The sequence below is a fragment of the Filicampus tigris genome, chromosome 6, assembly GCF_054856515.1.
Source record: "Filicampus tigris isolate MCC_2025a chromosome 6, RoL_Ftig_1.0, whole genome shotgun sequence".
NCBI lineage: Eukaryota > Metazoa > Chordata > Actinopteri > Syngnathiformes > Syngnathidae > Filicampus > Filicampus tigris.
In genome coordinates this window covers 28,412,900-28,439,306 of record NC_141222.1, presented here as the reverse complement: position 1 = coordinate 28,439,306, position 26,407 = coordinate 28,412,900, and the positions used below count along the sequence as shown (strand labels likewise).

At 46.3% G+C, this 26,407-nt stretch overlaps 1 protein-coding gene across 3 annotated transcripts; it reads left to right on the top strand.

Annotated features, from left to right (window-relative positions):
- Nucleotides 1-374: 374 nt before the first annotated feature.
- On the top strand, nt 375-26,401 carry abcc10 (ATP-binding cassette, sub-family C (CFTR/MRP), member 10). 3 transcript variants are annotated; one of them, XM_086034783.1, is made up of 24 exons: nt 377-568; nt 2,412-2,617; nt 2,693-2,979; nt 3,920-4,605; nt 5,639-5,977; nt 6,059-6,286; nt 7,140-7,296; nt 7,596-7,741; nt 7,830-7,909; nt 9,814-9,985; nt 11,601-11,699; nt 11,760-11,949; nt 12,938-13,015; nt 13,093-13,311; nt 15,119-15,248; nt 17,009-17,180; nt 19,450-19,793; nt 20,888-21,057; nt 21,932-22,092; nt 22,158-22,411; nt 23,769-23,914; nt 24,000-24,097; nt 24,196-24,308; nt 25,507-26,401. In XM_086034783.1, exons 2-24 carry the CDS (start codon nt 2,442-2,444, stop codon nt 25,655-25,657), a joined length of 4,596 nt encoding a protein of 1,531 aa, XP_085890909.1. In that variant the 5' UTR covers nt 377-568; nt 2,412-2,441; the 3' UTR covers nt 25,658-26,401. The 3 variants fall into 3 exon arrangements, with proteins under 3 accessions (XP_085890911.1, XP_085890909.1, XP_085890910.1); XM_086034784.1 differs by lacking the exon at nt 377-568 and adding an exon at nt 593-720; XM_086034785.1 differs by lacking the exon at nt 24,000-24,097 and having other exon boundaries at nt 375-568; nt 25,507-25,655.
- Nucleotides 26,402-26,407: the final 6 nt, after the last annotated feature.

The following is a 26,407-nucleotide window of genomic DNA, read 5'->3' as shown; positions in this document are numbered from 1 at the left end:
ATATTAATAGTCTCATTTTTAACACTTTTCTGTTGCTTGATTGTGTTTCAAGAAAAAACAGGAAACCAGCAGTTTATTTTATACTGTGTATAAATAAATATGAACGTATGAAAAACATTGTACAACGAGGTATGCCGTGAAACTTTTTTTTTGTTTGTTTTTTTTTATAAATGTTTGTATGGTCATAAAAGCTCATTCCTTGGAAATACAGGCGTACATTAAAAAAATATATATACCTTAAGATTATTACTTATAAGTCCCCGAACGCGGCGCTTGAATGTGTGACTGTCTACGTAATCAGTGCGCGACAGACTTCCGTCAAAAGGACGATGAGGAATTTTTATTTCATTCAGTTTAATTTTCAATTTCACAACCAAATTTGTTCAGGCCGTGGTGGCTGATAAACCCCTAGTGTACGTTATGCATATTTGAAATTTTTATGAATATATAAACCCAACCTTCTGGCTGCGTCATCGATAAGCGACAATTCTGTTATTTTACGTTTATTTCAATGTGTGTGTGTGTGTGTGTGTGTGTGTTTGCCTGACGTGGTTATTAAGTCTCCAAGGTGAGTTATACAAACACAATATTTAATTGACTTATCGCCTCGTTTTAGCAACCATTGTTAGCTTAGAGCTCCGCATGTTTACTTTCCGAGTCCAACCGGTTTGGCACCTTTCCGACATTCGTCCGACTTCTTAATCTGTTTATTCTTTAAAGGTAAGTGCAGATATTTGCTTGCTAAAACTACACGAACATGTTCGCTCGCTTTAAAACGTCGATACAAACTTCAGTTTGACCACGAGTTCCATCTTCAATGCAGATGAACACAACATCCAATTCATGATAGTTAATTACAAACGGATAAGTAATCGCACTTCCTATTTATTTTTAAGGAAAATAAATAGAAACACAAATAAAGTAAAATCGCAATGTTTTATGAGCTACCAATTATTCATGTTTGATTAAACTGGCCAATGATCTCTAAATAGGGCACTGGCCAGACTAACGATGTTGATGCCTGTAACGGACTGCTAAGGATTAGCAACCAAGTATTCAAAACAAAAGTTTGATGTAGAATTGCTTATTTGTACCATTACTTTCGGTCCCTTAAGGTGGACGTTAAGTCCAAAACGTCCTTTGCTATAGTATGTCCCATTTGACAGGTAACAAGCTCAGCTGTGGCGAAAGCAAAACTGTGGCGGAATATTTACATTTGGACCTGGATTCTCCACCTCTGGTCCCTCACCAGTAAATTCACCCATTTTCAATACCATGGCGCAGCCGTTTTGATGTTATACTGCCCTCGGCTGGAATTGACGTCCGAGTGCCCTTGTCCCCGTATTGCGAACTTCACGGTTTACCCGTTCTCTGGGTTTAGTCACGGGACAGTCATTTTTTTTCAGTGTTTAAAAAAATATGCTTTGAAATTCAGTTTAACCGCTTTATTACTCGTGAGGAAAATATTGAATGATTATTAGTGTTTTTGTTTTTTAAAGAATTTGGGGGGGGTCTGAATTTTTTTTTTCCTTGAGCAGCTTGATCTTTCGGTGTTGACTTGAAATGTATTCATTTCGGTTACGCTGGATGACCGCACCCAAGGTCGAATGTCAAACAATTATTTCCAAATTGTAGTTTACTTTATTACCGGTACATCTTGCATTTGACAAATACTCAATCAATTAAAAAAAAAATCCTAAAACTAATACTAAATCTAAAAACTAAACCAAAACAAAGCATTTAAAAAATAACAACTAATAAAAAGTAACAAACCTGCTTTAAAATGATGTTTGAAAAAAATGATTAGATTTTTCAAAGTTCATTTTGAAAACCCACTATTAATTTCAGTAATATGCAAAAAAAGTGTTCTTTTTTTACACACGGTGTACTTTTTTTTTATATAATCGTAGGTGAACTAAATTATGTTCCATAGGTTGCCCACAGGAGTCTGCCATGTCTCGCCCCCACCGTACTGGTACAGGTACCCGTGAATTGCAGTTGTTACACATACTCTAGTCATGATATGGAGGAACTATGTTCCCTAAGTTTGTTTCTTTCGGGTATCCGTAATCAGAAAGGTGGCGGCGAAACATGACAGCCTCCTGTAGGGGAGGCGCACCCTATGGAATATAATTTGCAATGACTAGACCTACGATTATATTTTAAAAAAATTACATCGATGTGATATATATATATTTTTGCATATTATTGAAATTAATAGTGGTTTTTTTTTTTTTTTTTTTGGAATGAAAAAACATTGAAAAATCAAAACATTCTAGACGTTGTCCCTTTAAAAAGTGGGTGACACATACACAAACTGTTGTCATTTATCCCTACACTGATCACCTCATCTGAATAACCTCAAATGAATTTCACTAACGGAACTGTTTTTTTTGTGTGTTCCTCCGAAGATTAAAGATGTGGGTCAATTAGTGGGCGGCATGGGGGGCTTGGAGCCCGCGAAGCTGCTGGCCGAGTTTTGCCATACGGACCAGCGTCGACCGTTCCCACTGTGGCAGGATGGACACGTGGGCGTCTGTTTTAACCAGCTGGTCCTCGGCGTCCTGCCTCACACCGTCATGGCCGCCCTCGCTGCTTTCTACATGGGCGTGGCCAGGTAAGCAAACACGGGGCTCATCTCATTTCTCCGGTCATCTCCACAATTCTATGACTGCGAATGCTGACGTGTCAGGTGCAACCACACGTCATCGGCGCCCCCTTGCGGCCGGACGCTGCGTCTGCTGGCGTCGGCGCTGACCTCGGCGCTGTTCGCTGCCGACGCGGGGCTGGCGGTGGCGGCCCGGCGGCCCGACGTGTACCCGGACGCCCTCGCCGGCGGCTTCGGCACCCTGGCCTGGCTGGTCCACGCGGGCGCGGTGGCCGCCCTCCCGCGGTGGACGCGGGGGCCTCTGCCGCTCGGCTTGTCCGTGCTTCTGGGCGTCCCACACCTCGTCGTCACCTTCGTCATCTACCTCCAAAGTATGTCATTTCGCACATATGTTCAGTTTTTAAATAATAAGTAAATTGATGTGTCTGCTATACGTGTATGTATTTACTGTACGGTTTGCGAAATGAGTAGAAATAGTTGAGTTGTTGAAATATGACATTATTAGATGACTTTTTTCCTCAGGAGAAAAAAAAAAGGTCAAACACGTGTATGATACACACGTTTTTACTCAAATTTCTCCCAAATTATTTGAATAAAGACATCAGACAATTATAAGAAATCTAATTATATGTGACTTGTGAGTAGATTCACAATTATGGAAAGGTCAGGTGTCAACATTTGCAGTAACAAGATTAAAATAATTTGTGATGTAGAATCAGCACGTAAGTATAAAAAGTGCGGAATTTGCCAAATTATTTGCTGTCCTTGTTTTTTTAATGAAATAATACAAATCCAATAGTAGATGTATGTAACACTATTATCACAAATCATTTGACTTAAAAAGTTAAATAATTCTCCCCGAAAATATTTTGGGACTTTTGAGTAAATACGTAATTTCACTTTTTTTTATGCCAAGAATAAGAATAAAAACTAATAACTTCCAGGTAAAAATTGTTTTTGAAACGTGACGGTTGAGTCAATCCTCAAGTATGGAAAAGCACAGAGTTTGATAAATTGTCAGATTTTGTTGAAATGAAAAGTAATTGTAGGTACATTTTTTTTTTTTTTTAACAAGAATGGGGAAAAAAATCTAATAATTTGTAGTATGTGACCAAAATAAATGTGCATGGTCTATTTATTTGCTTCGTTTTACTATTTAGAAAAAAGATGGGAAAATAGTCATACTTTACTGAGAAGTTTTTTTTTTTATGGAGACAAAAAACCCCACCAATTTCCTCAAATGTTATACTTTATATGGTTTGACTGAAAAGTGAAAGTAGTTTGTTGACAGTTGGCTTTTGGAATGTGTAGGAAGCACCCCCGTGACGTCAAGCGGCCCCTTAGAGCTGGCCCGCTTAGTCGTGGCCGCCGTGCGGGCGCTGCCCGTGCTGCTGTACCTCGCGGGGGCGGCCTGCCCGCCGCCACGCGCGCAGGAACCGGCGTCGCACGACCGAGACGAGGCGGCGGCGCCGCTGCTTCCCGAGGAGCCGGACACGGGCCAGATTGTGGCGGAGGACGGCAGCGGGCGCTTCTCTCGCCTTTTCTACCTGTGGCTGACGCCGCTCCTGCGGCGGGGCCGGCGAGGCGAGCTGGACCGGGCGGAGCGCGTCTACCACCTCCCCCGCGGCCTGCGCACCGCCGTCATCCGCCGCCGCTTCCACCAGAGCTGGGCCGCCTGCCGCTGGGGGGCGGCGCCCGACCCCTGGCCCCGGCCGATCCGCGACTTTGGCGAGGAGCTGCCCGAGCTGGACGGCGACGTCAGCCTGTTGCGCGTCCTGCACGTGGCCTTCGGGGGGCGCTATTACGCCCTGGGCGTGTTGAAGCTGCTGGTCAACATGCTGCGCTTCTGCGGGCCGCTCCTGCTCAGCCTCCTGGTGGGCTTCATGGAGGACCAGGACGCCCCGGTTAGCAGAGGCGCCTGGTGCTGCGCCGCCCTCTTTGCCAGCGCCCTCGTCTGCGCCGTCCTTCAAAATATCTTTGCCTTCCAAGTGTCCAAGGTGGGACTTTTTTTTTTTTTTTTTTGAAGTGTTTCACCAGCCAATACAAATGGCATACGTTTAATTCAAGTGCAGTGTTCCCCCTGCTTTATTGCGCTTCAGAGGATGGAAAACTGGTCCCCGGACAACTTGTCCTCAAACGTGCATACTTGAAGAAAATGTTTTTTTAAAAATTTAACAGCTTCCTTTTTTAAGCAAACCATTAGCGTCTGATAAGATTAATCGGCAGGCACGTTAGGTCTGTTAAAATCTGCAAATATCGGCCCATTTTTGCCAATTGATTTCTTTTTTCCACATTAACACATGACAACATAAAAACAAAGGTGATGACATGGAGACATTTTCTCTGCCTGAAAAAGTAGCCTGATTTTTGCCGATCGTTCTCTCCGTTGTAAATTTAATTAATGAAGGACAGCATATTATAAATAGAGGTGCGACAATTACTCAATCATTACTGTGACAATCGATTCATCTTGTCGAGACCTTGTTTCATTTAAAATTGACCAAATCCTTGGCATTTGTTAAGATAAGATAAGATAAGAATGCCTTTATTGATCCCACAGTGGGGAAATTTTCATTTCATTTCATTTCTCAAGCCTCTCAACGTTACAAATTCTCAGTTTCTTTGAAACCATGTTTTTCAATATTGGGATGGGGCTATTGATTTTCTCATTGCTCACTTAACCAAGAAAATAATCTACATGATTATGAAAATAATTGGCAGATGCAGGTCTATTTGTAAAACAATAAGATGTTTGGCCTCTAATTCGGTTCTTTATTGTTGTGAGCCTGAAGGGACCAAGAAAAGAAGTCATTTGAATTCATTCATAACAAGTGTCGTTTAACAAACAAATTGCTAATAAGTCAATCTTGATGACAAATAACACACGTTCCTTCATTTATCCGTGTGAAAAGTAGGGAAAATGTGTGAAGTTTTTCTTTCTTTTTTCCCCCTCTTTTCGAGCAAACGAATTGACATTTGCTGAACAAAATTGCCTGATGTTCCCTCATGATATACTCGTCCTTGCTTTAGGTGGCGCTGTCGGCCCGCGCCGCCCTGGTGTCGGCCATTTACGGCAAGGCGCTGCGGGTGGGCGGCGCCGGTCTGGCCCGCCTGTCCTTGGGGGAGGTGGTCAACCTGATGAGCGCCGACACGGAGCGCGTGGTCAACTTCTTCAACAGCTTCCACGAGCTGTGGAGCCTCCCCTTCCAGCTCGCCATCGCCCTCTACCTGCTTTACCTGCAGGTGGGCGTGGCCTTCCTGGCTGGGCTGGGCGCGGCCCTGCTGCTGGTCCCCTTCAACAAGTTCCTGGCGTCTCGCATCGTCCGCAACAACCAGCACATGCTGCGCTACAAGGACGCCCGCGTCAAGGTGAGCTCGCCTGAGGCGGACCGCCTCAAGTCCAGCGATTGACGGGCGTCGCCACACTTTTTGTCCGCGCGGCGGTCGCAGCTGATGACGGAGATCCTGTTGGGGATCCGCGTCATCAAGTTCTACGGCTGGGAGGCCCACTTTGCCCGTAAAGTGCGGCAATGTCGCGGCGGCGAGCTGGCGCACCTCAAGGCCGTCAAGTACCTGGACGCCATGTGCGTGTACACGTGGGCCGCGCTGCCCGTGCTCATCTCCATCCTCGCCTTCCTCACCTACGTGCTACTGGGACAGCAGCTCACCGCCGCCAAGGCAAGCGCAACAACGACCGCCGCCGAATGTGTGCGCGTGCGTGCCTGCGCGTGTTGGGGATAGACCGATTATCGGCATTTTCGGCCTTTTGCAAAAATCTGATGGCCGGGAACAAATCAATTACTCGAAGGAACTATTGATGACAATTTTCAGGTCACTTTCTAAGATTGTATACTGACCCTGGCAACATTCTGTAAAACAAAGAGAAGTGACATTTCTGTCATTTAGACATTTTTGGAGGACTTTGTTGCCTGTAGGTTTTCATTGAACCTTTGAAGACATGATGGCTGACGACCCCGGGAGCTCGCTGAACTTTGTTCGAATTTTACAACAAAGATGTCAAAAATGTCACATAATTTAACAAAACTTAGGCTGGAATATGTTTCAACAAAGTTAACAGTTGTACTTTTTTCTTAGATTGTTTTCTACTAAGTGTCTTGACGTAAACGTCGACTTTAACGGTGAAATCCGACATACGCGGAAATTTGTGTTACATCGCCAGTGTAGGAACGGAACTCGTTTGTAAATTGAGGACTTCCTCTAAAGCGAGAGGAAAAAAAAAATCACCATTATGCAAATCAGAATAAAAAAGTTCAATAAACATACGCTTAACTATGTTTCAACAAAGTTAAGAATTTTGCTTTGTTTTTTTTTTCCCCCTTTTTGCTGAAAATGAATATCGGCTCCAAATAGGAGTTATCGGCCTCCTTGACTACTAATAATCGCCGTCGGCTGTGTAAACCCCACATTGGTCTATCTCTATCGTGTGTGTTTGTTGCCGTGTTCGTTTGCGTGCGTGCGTATCTGCGCGTAGACACCTGGGTGCCATTGACAGGACGTGCTTGCCCTGCAGGTGTTCACCACCTTGGCTCTGGTGGGCATGCTGATCGTCCCTCTCAACGCCTTCCCGTGGGTGCTCAACAGCATCCTGGAGGCCAAGGTGTCGCTGGAGCGCATCCAGCGCTTCTTCAGACTCACCAACCGCAATCTGCAGGCCTACTACGCCCTGGGTAGGCCCCGCCCCTCGCCGTCAGGACGTCGCGGCCGTCGTCATCTTGTGTCTGCTCCAAAAGGGGTGCTGGCAAAAAAACAACAACCTTTGGGCGCCACTGTCGTCATGTGATTATCGTAGCGTGATGTCATAGCGTGACGTCAGAATGTGACATCACGCTGAGGCGTCAAAAGCAAGAGCAAGTTGACACAGTAAACAGCAATCGAGGGGCGTCCTTGTTACTTTGCAGCACAAAGAAAAATCGTGATTTCTTGACTTTGAACTTTTTCCGTGTTCATTTTGTTTTATCATCTGCAGTGTGGCCCGAAGACGAGCAGACGGCGGTGCTGTTGAATCGGGGCACGTTCAGCTGGCAGGGGCCCCGGGGGGACGCCGAAACGGAAGACGGCGCCCCCGCTGGACATCTGCTGCTCCTGCGCAACCTCAACCTCAACATAAGAAAGGTGTCCACGCACCCAAATGTCCTAGTGGCCGCATGGCTCCGTTACCATGGCGGCACCGTGACCACGCGTGCGCCTTGTTTTTCTTCAGGGCTCCCTGACGGTGGTGGTCGGGAAGGTGGGCTGCGGCAAGAGCTCCCTGCTGGCCGCCATCACCGGAGAACTCAACAGGTAAAGCAACCGCGTCGAAGCCAAAGAAAAAAGCGAAAAGGCAACACGCGCCGCTTGACTTTAGCCACTCGATTTGATTTCATGGCGAGGGCACCGATTTGCAACAGAAATGGCCTCAAGGCACTTGACATTTGCATGTAGTTATTATTCATTTATTTCAGTGAATCACTTATTTCAATGATTGCCAAGAATAGATCCAATATAGTAATAAGTTCAACAATTTTATATTTACAATTAATAAAAGAGTGTCAGTTATTCTTTTTGATGATTGAAATCGAATTTTAGTCAAATAAAACTGTTACCTTTTTATTTATTAAATACCTGGTTCAATCATTTTGCTGGAAATTATATGATTTTTTTTCTTTTCTTTTTTGTAATGTAGTTTTAAAAAAAATGTATTTCATCATAGGTCCAGTATTTTTTTTTAAAGGAGAGTATTATTATTTAGGGCTGTTAAAGCATTAACTGTGGGGATTAATTAAAATGTTATTTTGCGTTCCAAAAAAAATGAACTCAGTTTTATTGACTTCCTGTGGCAGCTGACCTCTGCTCACTTTGCAGCCTAACTTTGAGGAGAGCCACTGACGCAAAGACGACCTTTTACAAAAATTTGCTCGACGGCTCATTGGAGAAACCCCAAATAATTTGCGCGCTTTTGTTTCGTTGTACATCTCTGGCGTATTGTTCTACCAACTTGGAGGAGAGTTACTGTCGCAAAGACGGACTTTTATGTCGTTTTACCTTAAAAGGTTGCTCCATGGCTCATTGGAGAAATCCCAAATAATTTGCGCACTTTGCAAAGCCAAATGCAAATAGTAAATTAGTTGTTCGTCTTTGGTGTATCGTTCAGCTGTTGTATTTGACAGGAACAGAATCGTATTCAAGGAGCAAAGAAAGCTATTAGAATAGTCTTTGAATCAAAATATACCTTCATTCTTTACTCAGGTAAATATCGGATCCGAGCTTTGTAAAAAATTGTAGTTGAATAATACGATGAATTGCGATCAAGTATGTCAAATTTTGCGATCAGTTAGTTAAAAAAATTTCATCGCTTGACAGCACTATAAAATACAAAATTTTTTGAAAATGTAAAAATGATTTCAGACAATAATACACAATATTTTTTGAAGATGTTAAAATAATTTCAGTAAATAATAATGCTGTCAATTTTTTAACTAATTAATCGCAATATTTTCCATAATTAATTGCGATTCATCGTATTTTTCAACTACAGTTTTTTTATATGAAGCTTTGAACAGTTATTTACCTGAGTAAAATCTTGGAATTAATGTGGAAAAAAAATAAAAGTATATTTCGATTCAAAGACTGTTCTAATAGCTTTCTTTGATCCTTGAATACGATTCTTTTCCTGTCAAGTAGAACAGTTGAACCATACACCAAAGACATACAACTAATATGGTATTTGAATTTGGCTTTGTGAAGTGTGCAAATTATTTTGGATTTCTCCAATGAGCCGTCAAGCGACTTTTTTTGAAGTAAAACTAGGTCAAAGTCCATCTTTGCGACAGTGACTCTCCTCTGAGTTTGGCTGCACAGTGAGCAGAGGTCAGCTGCTACAGGAATTTACAGGAAGTACATTTTTTAGTGCGTTAGGAAATGTAAATGAATCTCCATAGTTAATGCTTTAATTTTGACAGCCCTAATAAATAATGAAATCAAATGGTCATGAATGATTATGTTATTGTTTAAAAAGCGAAGAGCTCTTTTCCATTTTCCTCTTGCCCTTTTTGTTTTGTTTTTGTCTGTTTCCCAAATCCATCTGAGCCGCGACGTTTGGCAGGCGCGCTGCGGCAGTGCGACCATGCCTCCAGGGCCCATGTGTTTGTGCGTGTGCGTGTGCGTGTGCGTGTGTGCGTGCGTGCGCGCGCGCGGCCCCTGCGCAGGCACAGCGGGGTGGTGTACGTGGCGGATGGCGAGCGCGGCCTGGGCCTGGCCACGCAGGAGCCGTGGATCCAGCACGCCTCGGTGCGCGACAACATCCTGTTCGGCAAAAGCTACGACGCCGCCTTCTACCGGTCCGTGGTGGAGGCCTGCGCCCTGGCCGACGACCTCGCCGTACGTTGCCCACGTCATTTGCAGAACCTGTTAGTTCGTCAAGCTTGAAGAACGTGTTTTTCTGGGGGTTTTTCTTCTTCTTTAAATTCATCCATTTCTCTATTTATGTATTTGACCTTCTCCGAATTGCCACTTTTCCCTCAAATCCCCGTTTTCCATGAAAAAACAACAACATTGAAATGACTGGAGACATTTTCCCAACTTCTCACCTCATACAGTATTTTAACCTATTCAAAACTCAATAATTATTGTCAAACCATTCCAACATGGGACATATTGGAAAAAAAAAAATTCCCCATTCCCCAAATTGCTACATTTTTGGAATTCCCACATTTGAACTCATCCCTCCACTATCACACGACAGCGACGAAACGTTCAGCCCATTCGTGACACACTGTGCAGTATTTTTCACTTTCCCCCCAAATTCTTCTTTTTTTTGTCTCTCAGTATTTCACATGTTCCTTGGCAAGGTTCCAAAATGAATACGCACCACCTCCTTGCTCGTTTCTCCACATCCTCGAACCATTCCCAACTTCAAACTCTGCAACTCACATTCAGACAACTCTTTTTTTTTTTTTTTTTTTTCCCCCCCACTTTACCCAAATTCCCACATAGATCGTTGGTCCATGTTTTCCACCGAAAAAAATCCCCAAATAAGAGACATTTGACATGCATGTTTACGTCAAGAAAATTGTGCATGCCATACCCAGCTTGCAGACAGTCAGCATTCGATCCAGTCGGGCGGGGTCGGAAGAGTTTTCTACCTTTTGTGATAGTCTTGAGTTGGTTTTGACTTTTGTCTTGGAAATTCAGCTAGTTTTCATTTGTTTTTCCAGCAAGTTTGAGCTAGGGACTCGGGATGGGTCATACCAGTGATTTTGGATTCGATCCGATGCCAAGTAATAATGGACTAAATACGGTGATACCGATCGGATATCAACACCGGAAGTGACGTGTTTTTTTTGTTGTTTTTTTTCTTACACAAAACTGTGAAGAAAATGACGTGCGCTGCCGCTGCGCACACACCAGTGTGTTTACAAAGTTCGGGTGGGCGGGACCAGAGCCAGCCCACCCGAAAATTCTGTTTGGGGGACAACAATATATGAACAAATATACTTTAGAAAATATACGATACTTTAGCTTGAAGATCGATACTTCAAACTGCGCACTGTGGAATATTGATATTTTGGAGTCGATCCGCCCATCCCTACAGCGGAAATGAACCCGGAAAGCGCATGTATGATATTAAGACAAAAAGGAGGGACATTTTTATGATGATTATAGTTAGTTTTAGTTCATTTTATAAAAATAAGCTATAGTTTCAGTTTTCCTTTTTTAAAAAGAAGCATTTGGGTTTTTTTTTTTTAAATTTAATTCCATTCATGAATGTGTGATTTCAATTTCACCTTTGGTTACTCTGTTAGTTTCTGTTTGGCGTTTCCTTGGATCCAATCTCACAATGCCCAATTTTGACATTTTCATTTGCCTCCTTTTCACTTATTTGTAGCGCATTTCCGCACAGCATCCGCCGGTTGCGACTCGCACGCGCGTTTTCCCCCAGACGTGGCAATTTAAAGTGATTCCCAACCCGCTGTGCTGTGGTGCTTTCCGCCAGACTTTGCCAGACGGCGACCGCACGGAGGTGGGCGAGAACGGCGTCACCCTGAGCGGAGGCCAGAAAGCCCGCCTGGCGCTGGCCAGGGCCGTTTACATGGTGAGGCGCGCTTGACGCTTCGCTCCGACAACAATCGTGCTTTGACGCCGGCGTGCGCAGGACAAAGACGTGTACCTCCTGGACGACCCGCTGGCGGCGGTGGACGCCGAGGTGGCTCGGCACCTCATGCGCAAGTGCATCCTGGAGCGGCTGGCGGGAAAGACCAGGATCCTTTGCACGCACCGCCTGGAGCTGGCGAGCGCCGCCGACGCCGTCGTCCTCATGGACGGCGGCACCGTCGTCAACACCGGTAACGGCGGCTGCTTTTGGATGCGCTTATTTGGAAGGGCTCCATCGATCGAGTCGCCTCGCGTAGTCACCGAGATTATTGACCATGTGCGCTTTGAATAATCGGTAGGGGTGTAACGATGAATCGAAAATTCACTTCAAATTGATTCGCCCCGATGAATCGTCTTGAAACAGTGTTTTCATTCCAGATGCATAGCACATTTTGAATGTGTGGATGAAATGATGATTTTGCGGCCGTAAAATGTGAAAAGCCGCCATTTATCTTTTTCAGAGATTCTGTGACGCTTTAATCACGTTCAAGCCGATTTAAAAAGAAAAAAACACGTCAAAGCTTTTGAAACCAACTTTTGATGTATTCCTTTAAAAAGTGCCCGTTGTCACCGTCGGGCTGACGAGTAATAAGGAACAAAGTCTCGTACGTGCGAATTCTGTTTGTTGTGTTTTTATCGAACATTTTTGTCTTTATTTTAGTCCAAGAAAACATCATTTTATTTGTCTAATTTTAGTCAACAAAAACATTTTTAGTCCGGGCGTTTTTTTTTTTTATGATTTATTGATATTTTACATGATTCAAGCTTGCGTGCATTTATTTCGATTCAATCCATATCAAATGTCCTTGCGATGGTTCCGTGAGGACAAGCGTTTTATTTCGCCACATAAACAGAGATGGGCACGGTCCGTCCTCCATCCGCGACCTGGGCACCCTTCCGTCATCGTCCCTCCGTCCTTATCCATAACAATAATTGTCCTCCGACCCCGTCCGCCCTCGTCCTTTTAAAGCACTTCAGTGCTTACATTCCGTCGGTCTCTCTTCCTGCACCCCCCCCACTAAAACAAAACTAATGCAGACGCAAATGGCAATGCGCCCTCTAGTGGGGAAAAACCTGATGGCTGGAACAGCGGCGCACTTTCGGACCGGTGAATGTGGTCTTTTCCAGATTGCGTCAAAGGGGCCAAATGTGCCCTTGCGCTCTCGTTGTTGTCTTCAGGTTCGCCGGCAGAGATCCTTCCTTTGCTCCAAGCTGAAGCAACTCCACCCAACAAGGAGCACGACTGCAAAGGAAAAGGTGCATGAAGGGATCATCCGCCTTTGATGCTTTGTCCATTTATTGGATTGTGACGCTGGTGCGTTTTGTGTGAGCAGAAAGGCAGGAGGAGGAGGAGGAGGAGGAGGAGGAGCAGGAGCAGGAGCAGCCGACTGCCTTGCCAGAGCCTCGTCTGGACGGTGACGACGGCGGCGACCGTTCGGGCTTGGAGGAGAAGCAGGCGGGAGGCCTGTCGTGGAAAGTGTACCACGCCTACTGGACGGCGACGGGCGGGGTCCTGGCCGCCTGCATTTTGATGTCGCTTCTCGCCATGCAAGGTTTGCGTCCGCTTTCACGCTCGTCCAGGCGGGGGGGGGGATGGTCACGTGGGATGAGAGGTTTACCCACGCCCGAGGTCGTCAACAACCAAAACGCGGCGCAAGCTTTGGCTTGTAACTTTTTAAGTACGCAAAAGTTCGTATTTGCGATTAAGCGCGATTCATCTTTTGACAGCTCTAAAAAAAAAAAAATACTTTCAAATTTTTAGTAAATTCTTAAAATAATTTTTGAATTTGTGTTTTTTATTGGATTGAATATTAAGAATGGCATAATTGTGGTTATCTAAGGAAGACCTGAACTTCATATTATTCAGTTGATCATTTGATTTGAATATAGGATGCGTCGGGACAGGAGGATTGAAATATTCAGGCCCACCCTGATTTTTTTTTTCCAGGCCCGCCCATTAGCCAGGTTCTGGCTCCGCCCCTGCCTGACGCTCGCGTCTCCCGCTGGCGATGGGCGCTGTCGGCTATTGTCTGAAAATCAAAACTCGCGATGCTTTGATCGACATTCACGGCGTCGCGCCTTTCGTTCACGGCGTTGACATGCGGTCGGTATTGGGATCGAGGCGAAAATTCCCATTTTGGAGTCATCGGCAAAAGCCCGTTGACGCCGCAAGTCGCCAAAAAGCGAGAGGTAAAAACAATCATGGCGAAAAACAAGAAAGGCGGAACTGCCGACTGCGGCGAGTGACATGAATAGAATGGCTTTTTCTTGTGGCTGGCAAGTAACAAGCGGAATTGACGTGCATTTGCGTGAGGCCGCCCGCGCGTCGCCCTTTTCAAAGGCTTTATTCAAACGCGGGCGTACCTCTGTCCGCTCGAGCCCGCGCCAGACATACGCACTTTTATACACACGTATGTATGTGTCTATATACACACACGGTGTCATTTTTGCCACCGGGACAGGAAATACTGCGAAAACTCATATGAACATAGAAGAAAAAAATGAATAAAAGTAATAATAATCATTTTATGATTATTATATATATTTGTTCTATTATATCCCACCCAAAAATGAATAATTGTGTTATTTACTTATTTCTTATATATTCGAAATAAACTGGACGAAAATCATTCCTTTGCGGAGATTTCGCAGTATTTTATGTAAAAAAAATAAATAAATAAAAAATAAAGTTTTTTTTATTTTTAAATTTATTATTGGAAAGGGAGTCATCCAGCCAGGGGCGGAGCCAGAACGTGGCTGATGGGTGGGCCTGGAAGAATCGGGGCCTGAATATTTCTCACACTGACACCGACACATGGTATATTCAAATCAAAATGACAAACTGAATAATACGAAGTTCGGATCTTCCTTAGGCAACCACAATTATGCCATTCTTAATGTTCAATCCAATAATTAAGAAAAAATACGACGAAACACAAATTCCCAAATAATTGAATAATAATTGACTAAAAATGTTAAAGTTGGCCCGCCTCCCTCCCCCGTTGAGCAATAAACACTGTGTAAGATTACGTACGGGCAAATGACAGCTTTTGTAAGATTGAGCACAGCTTGGGCTTGACAGGTCCGCGGAATGTTTTATCCACACGAGGCAAGAGGTAAGACTTGGAGGGCTTTTTTTTTGTTTTTTTTGTGACACCAATATTGTCCCTTTGAGCGAACAGTAAAGTCGTCAATCCACAATCGACGTCGGCCCTGAAAACAACACGCGGGTCTGTCCCGAGGACGGACGCGTCGCTAAAACGTCGCGCGCCTCCCGTCCGATGGAAGCGAGCGGACGTGAGGCGGGAAGTTGTTGGCAGCCGTAAGTGTGTCAGCTGCGGCGCTTGTGCTGTGCCGCAGCCTCCAAGAACGCGTCGGACTGGTGGCTGTCTCACTGGATCCGGGCGCTGAAGAGCAACTCGAGCGACCCTTCCTGCGGCGGCTCCCCGGCCTCGCCTCGCCTGCTGCTCTTCTCGGGCGGGAGTTTCACGTGAGCGAGCGGCCGAGGGCTGCTTTTTCTGGCTTCTTCTTCTTCTCGCTTCTTCTTCTTCAATTCCGCCTTTTCAAGGTCTTTGGAAGCGGGCGCTGCCTCAGCTACGATCGGCAAATACAGTGTACGGCTCCCAACGCGTCAACAGTTGACAACCTTCAATTCGTCAAGTTTTCCAGCTGAACCAAACCGTAATCGTCGCTCCGTCGTCTGCCTTTTTCAAAAGTCCCGTGGCCGATGACTTTTTAAGCAATTGTTGAAATCCAAACAAAGATATGTGAAAGTTGAACATTTATGTCATTTTGAAAATTTGGAGGACTTTATTTACTGTATTTATTGACTTACAACAAAGATATATACTGTCAAAAATGTATAGTAATAATATATATATATATTTTTGAATGAACATAAATGAAAATCTGAAAAATTGTTGAATAAACATACGCTTAAAGACGTTTATTTTAAAGACGAATATTTTTTTTTTCCCGGAAAATGAATATCGGCGCCAATTATCGGTCATCAGCCTCCTGGACTATTCATAATCGTATCGGCCGCATCTCGGTCTATCTCTTAAAGCGGTGCGACGGGACCAGCAACACTGGCGCATCAGCGCTGCGCCGAGATCTCGAGTGCGAAAGCCCGTATTGGTGCGTGGATCGCTTTCGCCCAAAAAAATCATGTGACCAATAAAGTGCGTGGGTTGGCCTATGTCACTGTGCCGTGTCAAATTGCGCTCATAAGGAAACAAACTGCATCGACGTGTTGTGGCTTAGTTGGATGGAGATGGAAGGCTTTGGTGAACAAAGTCCCATACATAAGTTACACCTTATCTCTAACTTTTATGAGATCGATTTGTTACATATGACAGGCTCATTTGAGCCTTGACATAAACGAGCAGATTTGGAACTCTTCTCATCAGCGACTTCGCTCAGCAAACAAATGGAGCAAATACAATATACAAAGATGCCATTTTAAGTCCAAAACTAGCAATTGAAGACAGATTTACTAGTATTGCACAAGCTCATGTTGAAGTCAGAATGCAAGTTTCTCCTTTTTGACATCATGTGACCTGTCATGATTTTTAATGTACAGCAGAGGTCAGTGTTGACTGACCAACACCGTATCAATACAGTGTCAGCACAGTCGCTGTACTGTGTCGATGCGCTCCATGCGGTCTCATCAAGCCGTCACGACTACGTGTCACGATGTGTCGGCTTGCCGCTCAAACAGCTTGACGCTCGCATCAATTTGACATTTCACGCAGCCTACACTTATGTCTCAATCTATTCAACTGTTAAGGGGGAGCCTCCTGTACATATGGAGTCGACTCAAGTAAGCCTGCCGTCCATAACACACACGCACACGCCAGAAAGGCGGAGCGCGTCTGTGAGTGCCTCCGGTACACAATTGACCTGCTTTGTGACGATTACACCGATTTTTTTTTTTTTTGAAGTTTCCCATCTATCGTCTTATAACGTCAGCAAAATGGGCGTCCGTCACTCTGATGGAATGCCCGCCCTCTGATAATTACAATTATTCTCCGCCGGTGAGTCGGGACAGTGGCGGAAGAATACGTGCTCACGCGGCACAAAAAAGGCCCGCTCGCCTACTTACTGTTTTGCAATCAAATTGTTTAGCGGCGCGGCGACCAATTGACTACTTGACAACTAAAAACAAATGCACGTGCCTTAAACCCCGCCCCCCCCCCCCCCCCCCCAATGGAAAACGATGAGAAATGATCCGGAATGTTCCCTCACCAGGTCTCCTTTGTCGCCGGCGCCGAGCAGCGAGGTGCGCTTCTACCTGTCGGTGTACGGCGCCATAGCGGTTGCCAACAGCGTCTTCACCGCCCTGCGCGCCTTCCTCTTCGCCTACGGCGCCCTCCGCGCCGCCGCCGCCATCCACGACCGACTCCTGGATCGCGTCATCAAGGTGACCGCCCCCTGTTGACCGTAGGGATGTAACGATTCACTCAAGCCCCCATTCGATAGGATTTTCGATTTTTCAATTCCATTCCATTTGAAAAAAAAAACACTACCATGTTTGTCTCTGTGCGCTAGTGTGGTGCTGCAGCCATCCACAAACGCAGTAGGCAATGATGTTTGGTGCAAAAGCATCATTTGATGTGCACATTGTAAATACGATATGCATCTGGAATGGAAAAAAATTGAAAGACATCGGTTTTTAGCACTCTACGTGAGGATATTCTGTCGTCCTTTGTTAGGTGTTGCTGTATAGGGCTTGTGAGCGCTGAGATGTCCGCGTTCGATTCATCTCGATGAATCGATTTTTTTTGTCGGTTTTCGATTAATCGTTACATCCCTAGTTGACCGCAATCGGACCGTTTACCGCCACCCACCCACCCACCCACCTGTGCGTGCGCCAAGTACGGTTTTCAAAGGGTAGGCCACAACGATTGGATGTGAAATTTCGCTTCGTAAAGCACCGGCGTCAAATTGCATTTTGTGTTAGCTTGTGTTTAACTCATTCACTGCCAGATATTTACTCTTTTACCCTAACGTTTAAAAAAAAAAAAGAAGAAGTTGAAAAAAATCTCAAGAAGTTCCTGGGAGCGCATGTCTGGACTGTGAAAAGACATATAAAAACGTTTTTGGCAGTGAATGAGAAAGTGTATGAGACACGAAAAAAAGAGTTACGCTAAAATCTTTTTGAAGAAGGGGTACAAATTGAAATAATCCGATTCATGAAGAGGCCTCAAAAAGATGCGGAAAACTCGCAATTTTCGTGAGCCGGGGTCCGCCCACCGGCCCTTTGAGCCGGCGCGTGCGTGGCGTCACTGGCCCGGCGGGGTCGTCTTCAGACTCCCAAAATGTCGCTCCTCATTAAAGGAGAATTGGAAGAAAAGCACACGTCTCAGCCGGCAAGTCGGAGACGTGGCTCCATGACGTTACGTCCTCCTTCTTCACCATTTTGCCCCGCCCGCAAGATTTTCAAAGCGTAATGCGAAATCCTTCAAATACTCAGTTCATGTGTATCAATTTGAGAAACCCTTGCTTCCCACATGGATATTTGATTGTTTAATACAAAAAATATATATATATATATATATGTCCTATACACTTTGAAGTTGTTTGATGATTGGAAAACATTTGAGTGTGACAAACGTCAAGAAATGAGAAATCAGGAAGGGGGCAAACACTTTTTCAATCCAGCATATGTATATGTGATCATAGCTAACGAATAGGGGTGGGAACGATAATCGTTTTTTTGATGCATCGTTGGGCGTATTAAAAAGATTCTGAATCGATTCGTAGGTATTAACAATCGATATTTAAAGTTTACCTAAAAAATACCGAAAGCACGCGCAAGCGATTACGTGCGTTTGCACGTCCGATGTCTGTGCTAGGCTAAGCTAATACATGACAAGATGGCGGAGCCAGCCAAACCTCATACGAGCGGCGCCAAGTCAAAGTGTGAAATATAAATCTTTGCTCTTCCTTGAGACATTTTCCTTGAGACATTTTTTGTTTTTAAAAAAGGCACCAGTGATTTACATGGACTATAAAATGTAAGCCAATGTAGCGATGCATCGGAATCGCAATCGAATCGAATCGCGGGCCTCCGAATCGGAATGAAATCGAATCGCGGGCCTCCGAATCGGAATGAAATCGAATCGCGGGCCTCCGAATCGGAATGAAATCGAATCGCGGGCCTCTGAATGGGATCGAATCGTGAGGTATCCATCCGATTCTCACGCCTACTAACGAAAAAAGTACAATTTCAAAAATGTTAACTAAGCAAAATAAAGCAAGAGTGCCTTTGAAAAAAACCCAACCTGATACCACGTTTGATGTTTACAGAGCAAACGAAAACGAAATGTGATTATAGCGAAAATGTCCTTTTGTGTTGAATTTTGTTTGCTTGCAGGCTTGATTTTAAATTCATTAGCGCAGTACTGTTGAAGGAAGGTCAAACATTGATTTGGGAATTTGGGAATTGACATTGTTTGCAATCGTGCACTCAACAAATACTCATGCTGAAACAAATGACGTGAATCATTTGGAAAAAAAAGGGCTACAAACAAGGCCGCTCTAGAAAGGAATGTTCGATTTCAGCGAGCGAAAGGTCAAACTCAATCAAAAGGCATTCATTCCGCGCATGCGTTTTGCCCTGCGGTGACGTTTGCCCGCCCGCCCGTCCGACCAACCGTATGCTCGCCCCCCCCGCCCCCCCCCCGCAGGCCACGGTGAGCTTCTTCGACACCACGCCGCTGGGTGGCATCCTCAACCGCTTGACGTCGGACGTGTACAGCGTGGACGACGGCCTGCCCTTCGCGCTCAACATCCTGCTGGCCGACGCCTTTGCTCTGCTGGGCACGCTGGCCGTGATGACCTCGGCGCTGCCCTGGCTGCTGCTGGCGCTGCCCCCTCTGGCGCTGCTCTACCTGCGCACGCAGTCCTACTACCGCCACACCTCCCGCGAGCTCAAGCGGCTGTGCGCCGTCACCCTCTCGCCCGTCTACTCGCACTTCTCCGAGACGCTCGCCGGCCTCGCCACCATTCGGGCCAGTCGCAGCTGCGCCAGGTAAGCGCTGTTCAAAAGGAGACCAAAAAAAGCGCCGCAGCTCCAGACGCACGGAATTAGCACGCCCGCGCAGCCGATCAGGTCATTTGGCGGGATGCGTCAAACATTTGCTAGGCATTATTTGATGATGATTGAAGTTAGGGGCGGAACGATTATCGGGCAGGCCGATTATTGGCGCTGGTCGTCGGCATGTTGACAAATGTCGGCATCGAACTTTTACTGACGGCTAGCAAGCTAGCTACTTACGTGTGTACTTTTTGACACATGCTGTTGAAGCTCACTGCACTTTTTGTTTGTATATATCTATATATACTTGGGATAGACCGATTATCGGCGCTGATATTCTGCATTTTGACGAATATCGGCCTTTTCAAAACATCTGACGGCCGATAATAAGGCAATTTACAACTGTCATTTTGAAGTTTTGGAGAACTTTGTTTACTGTCGACGACGACCGTGGGTGCTTCCTGAACTTTTTGTTAGAATTTGATAAAGATGTATATTGTAATACAAAAAAAACCGACATTATGCAAATCTGAAAAATTGTTCAGTAAACATATGCTTAAAGATGTTTCAACAAAGATAAGACTTTTTATTTTTTATGATTTATTTTTTTAGATTTTGATGCCAATATTGTCTTTTTTACGAAAAATGAACCAAATATCGGTTATCGGCCGCCTTGACTACTAAAAATCGGTATCGGCCCCGAAAAAAACATATCGGTCTATCTCTAATCCATACATATATGCTTTTGTAATACTGCTCGTCAATGCATAATAAAATAGGATCCGATTATTCGATAACTGGATGCAAATATCCATTGTTCGATAGATTCGATAGTGACAGGCCTCCGTCAAAACTAGCAGGAGGGAATTCCCTTCACGGGAATTCACGCCCAAACTCTGTAGTAACACATTCTTTTTTGAAGTTGACTTTTGGTAGTTGAATAAATGCAAAGTTTTAAAATCGGTGAATAATAGTGTTTACTAATACCAATCAAAGTAGTGGTGATGAGTGATGTTTTTTTTTTTTTTGTCCTGTATTGGGCCAGCCCTGAAAAAAAGTGAGCCGCTTGCTCTTTTGTGTGCCGCCAGGTTTGAGGAGGAGAGCGTGCGGCGCTTGGACAGGAACCAGCGCTGCTTGTTTGTCAGCAACGCCGCCGCGCAGTGGCTGGACATCCGTCTGCAGCTCATCGGCGTCGCCGTGGTGACCGGCCTCGCCGCCGCCGCCGTCGCGCAGCGCCGCTTCCGCTCGGTGGACCCCGGTGAGGGCGGGGCCTCGCCGCTCCAAATCACTTCACCGCCCGCGCCCGCTCCTTGACCGAGCTTGCGACCCGAGGTGCTCGGGAAGATACCGGTTGGATTCGCTCCGTTCCCGTCACGTCAATCCCTCCCATAATATTCTCCTCCGGCTAAAGGTTTATGCGCCCGACCCTGAGCGCTCACTCAACTTTCCGTTAACATTTGAGAAGAAAGATATATATTGTCCAAAATATACAGCAATAAGAATAATAAAATCATCATGCAAATCCGAAAAATTCAGTCAGTTCAGTCAACATACGGTCGCTGCCCGGTGAAAAAAAACGTCCAAATGTCCAATGCTTAAATGTTCATGTTAATGCCCGTGACGCGGAAACACCAGTCATGTAAAAATAAGGAAAACGAAAAAAATGGACATAGGTGCTTGGGGGAGGCGGCATTTTTTTCTTTTGACCGAAAAAGAATATCGGCACAGATTATCGGTTATGGGCCTCCTTGACTACTGCTAATCGGTGTCGGTATTGGCCCTGAAAAAAAGACATTAAAAATACCCGTCTCTCTCCTCGGTATTGTTTTGGAGTTTTGCGGTGTTCTAATTTTGCTCCGTGTACAGCACTTTGTGTGCAGCGGCGGTTGTTTGAAAGTGCTCCGAAAATACCGCACAGTTGAGTTTCGTGAGGGATCGAGAACGTATCGGCGTTTCATCGGCAAATCTCCGGCCAATTGTGAAAAGGATAAAAAGCGACAAATCGGTCGGTGGGTTCTCAGTAAGCGGCTCGGTCCCGGAATGAATCGGCTCGGTAAGTGGCGCCAGCGTGGCGCGGCGAGCCCCGAACGGCGTTGCGACACGATCGCCCGCGCGGCGCGCTTGTGTTTCAGGCCTGGTGGGTTTGTCGCTGTCCTACGCGCTGTCCGTCACCTCGCTGCTGTCGGGTCTCATCTTGGCCTTCACGCAGACCGAGATGCAGCTGGTGAGCGTGGAACGAGCCCACGAATATTCCAGCCGGCTCCCGGCGGAACCTCAGCGGCAGGACCCGCAGGTAGGCGGGGGGCGCCCAAGCGCTCAGCGCTCGCTCGCTCGCTCATTCGGCTCCTGCTTTTTCAGCTGCCGCCGTCGTGGCCCCCGCGCGGGAGCGTGGAGTTCCGCCGCGCGGTCTTGTCCTACCGGGAAGGGCTTCCCAACGCCTTGGACGACGTGAGCTTGACGGTGCGAGCCGGTGAGAAAGTGGGCATCGTGGGCCGCACCGGCTCGGGCAAGTCGTCCTTGTTCGCGGCGCTCTTCCGCACGGCGGAGCTGAGTCGGGGCCAGGTCCTCGTGGACGGGCTGGACGTCGCCAGCGTGGGCCTCCGGCAGCTCAGGTGAGGCCGGCTTTCCTCTGGCACCTTGTGGGGAAAAAAAACGAAAAAATCCATTTGACAATACGTCGCGATTTTCGCCCGTTCCATTTTTCAGCTTCTAATATCGATTTTATGATGGCAGTGTGTAACACTCCGTTTTCTTTTTTTTTTTTTTTTTTTTCTCAGAGAAAACGTGCAAAATCCCAAATGATAAATAGGATGTTTTGGCGCAAATAGTTTTGACTCAATTTGTCCTCTGACGCATATCTTCTGATGAACATGTACACCGGCTTCATTTCTCATCTCCACATGTCATTTTGATATTAATATCGGGTAGAACATCGCAATATCGTGATAATATCGTATCGTGATGCGTAGGGGTGGGAATCTATTTGTACTTCACGATTCAATCCGATTCCGATTCAGAGGCCCCCGATTCGATTCGATTCCGATTCCGATGCATCACTACGTTGGCGTACATTTCAAAGCCCACGCAAAACATTGGTACCTTTTCAAAAACAAAAAAACTCAAAGAAGAGCAATGATTTGATATTTCACACTTTGACTTCACTGCACTCGTATGAGGTTTTGCCATCTTGTCACGTATTAGCTTAGCCCAGCACAGACATCTGACGTACAAACGCACGTTATCACTTGCGCCTGCTTTTCATTTTTAATATTTAAACTTTAAATATCGATTATGAATACCTTTGAATCGATTCTGAATCTTTTTAATACGGCCAACGATGCATCGAAAAAACGATTATCGTTCCCACCCCTAGTGATACGCATTGTATCGCAACATCCTTACCAATACTCACCCCTCGGACCTTGTGCGGCGCAAATGGAAGCTAAAGGATCTTTGCTTTGACACCTTCGGACATGCTAATGTAGCGAGGCCGAGGTCATAGGTCAAGGTCACGGCGAGGTCATAGGTCACGCACCGCAAAATAAAACCGCCTTTTCCCACCATGTTTGGGACGGAATTGGCTCAAAACTCGTCTCGAAAAGAGATAGCCACAGAAGTGGATTCGTCGTTGGCCGTGATTGACCTTGAGCCGCCGCCGCAAAGTTGAGTTCAGCTCAAAAATAAAAGACATCGAGTCTCACGTGAGAAATCGGGCTTTCTGGAATTGTACCGAATTTGTCAATTTGCCTTCACGTGGTGACGTAAGCCAAAAAGTCTCGACCGCTTCCAGAGCGCAAAATCAATGAGCAAAAAACACAACTCGCAGGCGTGGCGTTTCCTCCATCGCGTCACAGCAGAATGATCCAAAAAGCGTTTCTTTCATCTTCCTGTGATTTAAAAAAATTTGGGGGGGGGTTTTTTCCATGCTTGCAAAAGGCTGCTTTGAGACGCTCCGTTTGCCTCCTTCAGGTCCAGGCTGGCCATCATTCCTCAGGACCCTTTCCTGTTCAGCGGGAGCATCCGAGAGAACCTGGACCCCTGCGGCCAGCACCGGGACCGCCAGCTCCTGGAGGTCCTGGAGCAGTGTCACCTGGGCTCGCTGGTCAATGCCATGGGTGAGGAGCGAGATCCGCTTCGACCCGATGCGCTGATGGCCGGACCGGGGGCTTTATTCATTTTTTTGCTCGCGCCTCGCCTCAGGCGGCCTGGATGCCCAGCTTCGGGACAGAGGCCGCACCTTCTCTCTGGGCCAGCGGCAGCTGCTGTGTCTGTCCCGGGCGCTGCTCACTCAGGCCAAGGTCGGATGGCGCGCGCGCTCTCTCTCTCTCTCTCTCTCTCGCTCTCTCGCTCTCTCTCGCTCTCTCTCTCTCGCTCGCTGACGGAAGGTTCCGCGCAGGTCCTGTGTGTGGACGAGGCCACGGCCAGCGTGGACCACAAGACGGAGCGACTGCTGCAGAAGACCATCGCCGAAAGGTTCCGTCACCAGACGGTCCTCACCATCGCGCATAGGTCGGTGTGTGTGTGCGTGGCATTAGCGGAGCAGCGCCAATCCAGTGGGCGGAGCTTACTTTCAGCAACTCTTGCCACAGTTGGTTTGACACAAAACAAATCCGCTCGGTCAACTTCAACACTGACCTCCATTTCAAATTAGGGGTGGGAATCGATGGGTACTTCACGATTTGATCCGATTCAGAGATTGAATTCCGATTCCGTCGGCTTACCTTTTATAGTCCGTGCAAAACGCCGTTAACTTTTTAAAAATCCAAAACTCAAGGAAGAGCAATGATTTGATAGTTCACACCTCGACTTGGCTGCGCTCGTACGAGGTTTTGCCGCTTCCGCCATCTTGTCACGTATTAGCTTAGCCTAGCACAGACATCTGACGTACAAACGCACCTGCTTTTACTTTTTTTTATTTAAAGCAGAAGTTCATCCAAACATTTTTTTGTCAAGTATATGTTCCCAGCAGGCCCACTAGTTGAAACAGGGCATTCTGATCAAAAATATAGCGTTTGTGGAATAAGTGTTATCCACTCGTTTTGAGCCATCTCCGGGGGCGGCCATTTTGCCATTTTCTGTCGGCTGAAAATGACATCACAGCCGCTCACAACGACCAATCGCAGCTCAGATTCAGAAAACGGGTCAGCCGCGATCGGTCGTTACCCGAGCCGTTGCGATGTCATTTTCGGTCGACAGAAGTGACAAAATGGCCGCCCTCTGAGATGGCCAAAAAGGGCTGGCTTAAGTCTACTTCCACAAGCGCAATATTCATCAGAATGCCGCCTTTCAACTCGTGGGCCTGCTGGGAACATATTCTTGAAAAAAGATGTTTGGCTTGACTTCCGCTTTAAACTTTTAAATATTGCCTATTAATACCTATGAATCGATTCAGAATCTTACGCCAAACGATGCATCGGGAAAAAAACGATGATCCGTTCCCACCCCTGCCACACAGTGTTTTGAAATACACTTTGGGGATGAAATTGAGTGTGAAGCATTCAACACCAACATTTGAACTCCCAATTTTTGTTCTGCATTGTGACGTGTGCACAAAGTGAAAAGTGAAGAAAATGTGGACAAAAGTATTTGGACATCGAGCGGGGGTGGTGAAAAGGCAAAATAGGACATTTTGAGCCCAACTAATGGGAGGTGAAAGGTGAGGAAGGACGGAAGAAAACGAGTGTGACGTGCGCCCGCGTGTGTTCAGGCTCAACACCATCTTGGACTGCGAGCGCGTGCTGGTGATGCGCGGCGGCAAGGTGGCCGACTTCGACACGCCGGCGGCTCTCCGCCAGAAGGACCGCTCGCTCTTCCGCCGGCTCCTCGGCGCCGAGGGAACCGCCGCGCCGACGCTCTGACGCCGACCGGGCCGACGTTCCCGATTGACCTCGGCTCTTGGACGGACGTCAGGTCACGTTTGCGCTACGTGGCGCTCTAGTTGAAGGACTACGGCGGAGCCTTGACGTCCCCGTGCCTCAGCCTCAACGGTTTTTTGTGTTGCATACGGTCACTGCCCTTGGAAAAATGTCCACATTTGAAACATTTCCTCGTTTCTGCCATGTCTGTAACGCGGACACACCAGTCACGTGAAAATAAGAATGACAAATAATGGACATGAGTGTTTCTCGCAGGACAGCGACCATTCGTGACATTCTGTTGTATGACTGCAATTGCCACAAAAAAAAAAACCCCAAATCCAAATCCAGGGGGGTGATTATACAAGGGCACATGAAAACACGACGGCAATGGGTCACATTATCCAGAGACTTTCCGGTACTAAGACGTGGTTCCAATATGTTCCGTCGTTTGTAACGTTACTTTGCACTAGTGTTGTCAAAAGTATCGATACCGTGAAGTGTATCGACACTTTGTATCCGAATACAATGCTAATATGTCATGGCGGCATCCGTCGTGCGCACTCCGCAAGCGGCGCAGCCTACCGGGCAGACAGCCTCCAGCGGTCGGGAGAAAAAAAAGATGTCTTCTCCAGGGCCAATACGATTATTACTAGTGAAGGGGGCCGACAACCGATATTTGGAGATGATATTCATTTGCTGTAAAAGTGAAAATATTCGCGTCAAAATGAACAAACTGAAAAGCCATGAAGT

What these genes read in the sequence shown, in the direction of transcription:
- abcc10 (XM_086034783.1), top strand. Translation starts at nt 2,442, where the DNA reads ATGGGGGGCTTGGAGCCCGCGAAGCTGCTGGCCGAGTTTTGCCATACG. An exon ending in TTCTACATGGGCGTGGCCAG is followed by an intron (nt 2,618 to 2,692) that starts GTAAGCAAACAC and finishes CTGACGTGTCAG; the next exon opens with GTGCAACCACACGTCATCGG. An exon ending in GTCCTCACCATCGCGCATAG is followed by an intron (nt 24,309 to 25,506) that starts GTCGGTGTGTGT and finishes GCGTGTGTTCAG; the next exon opens with GCTCAACACCATCTTGGACT.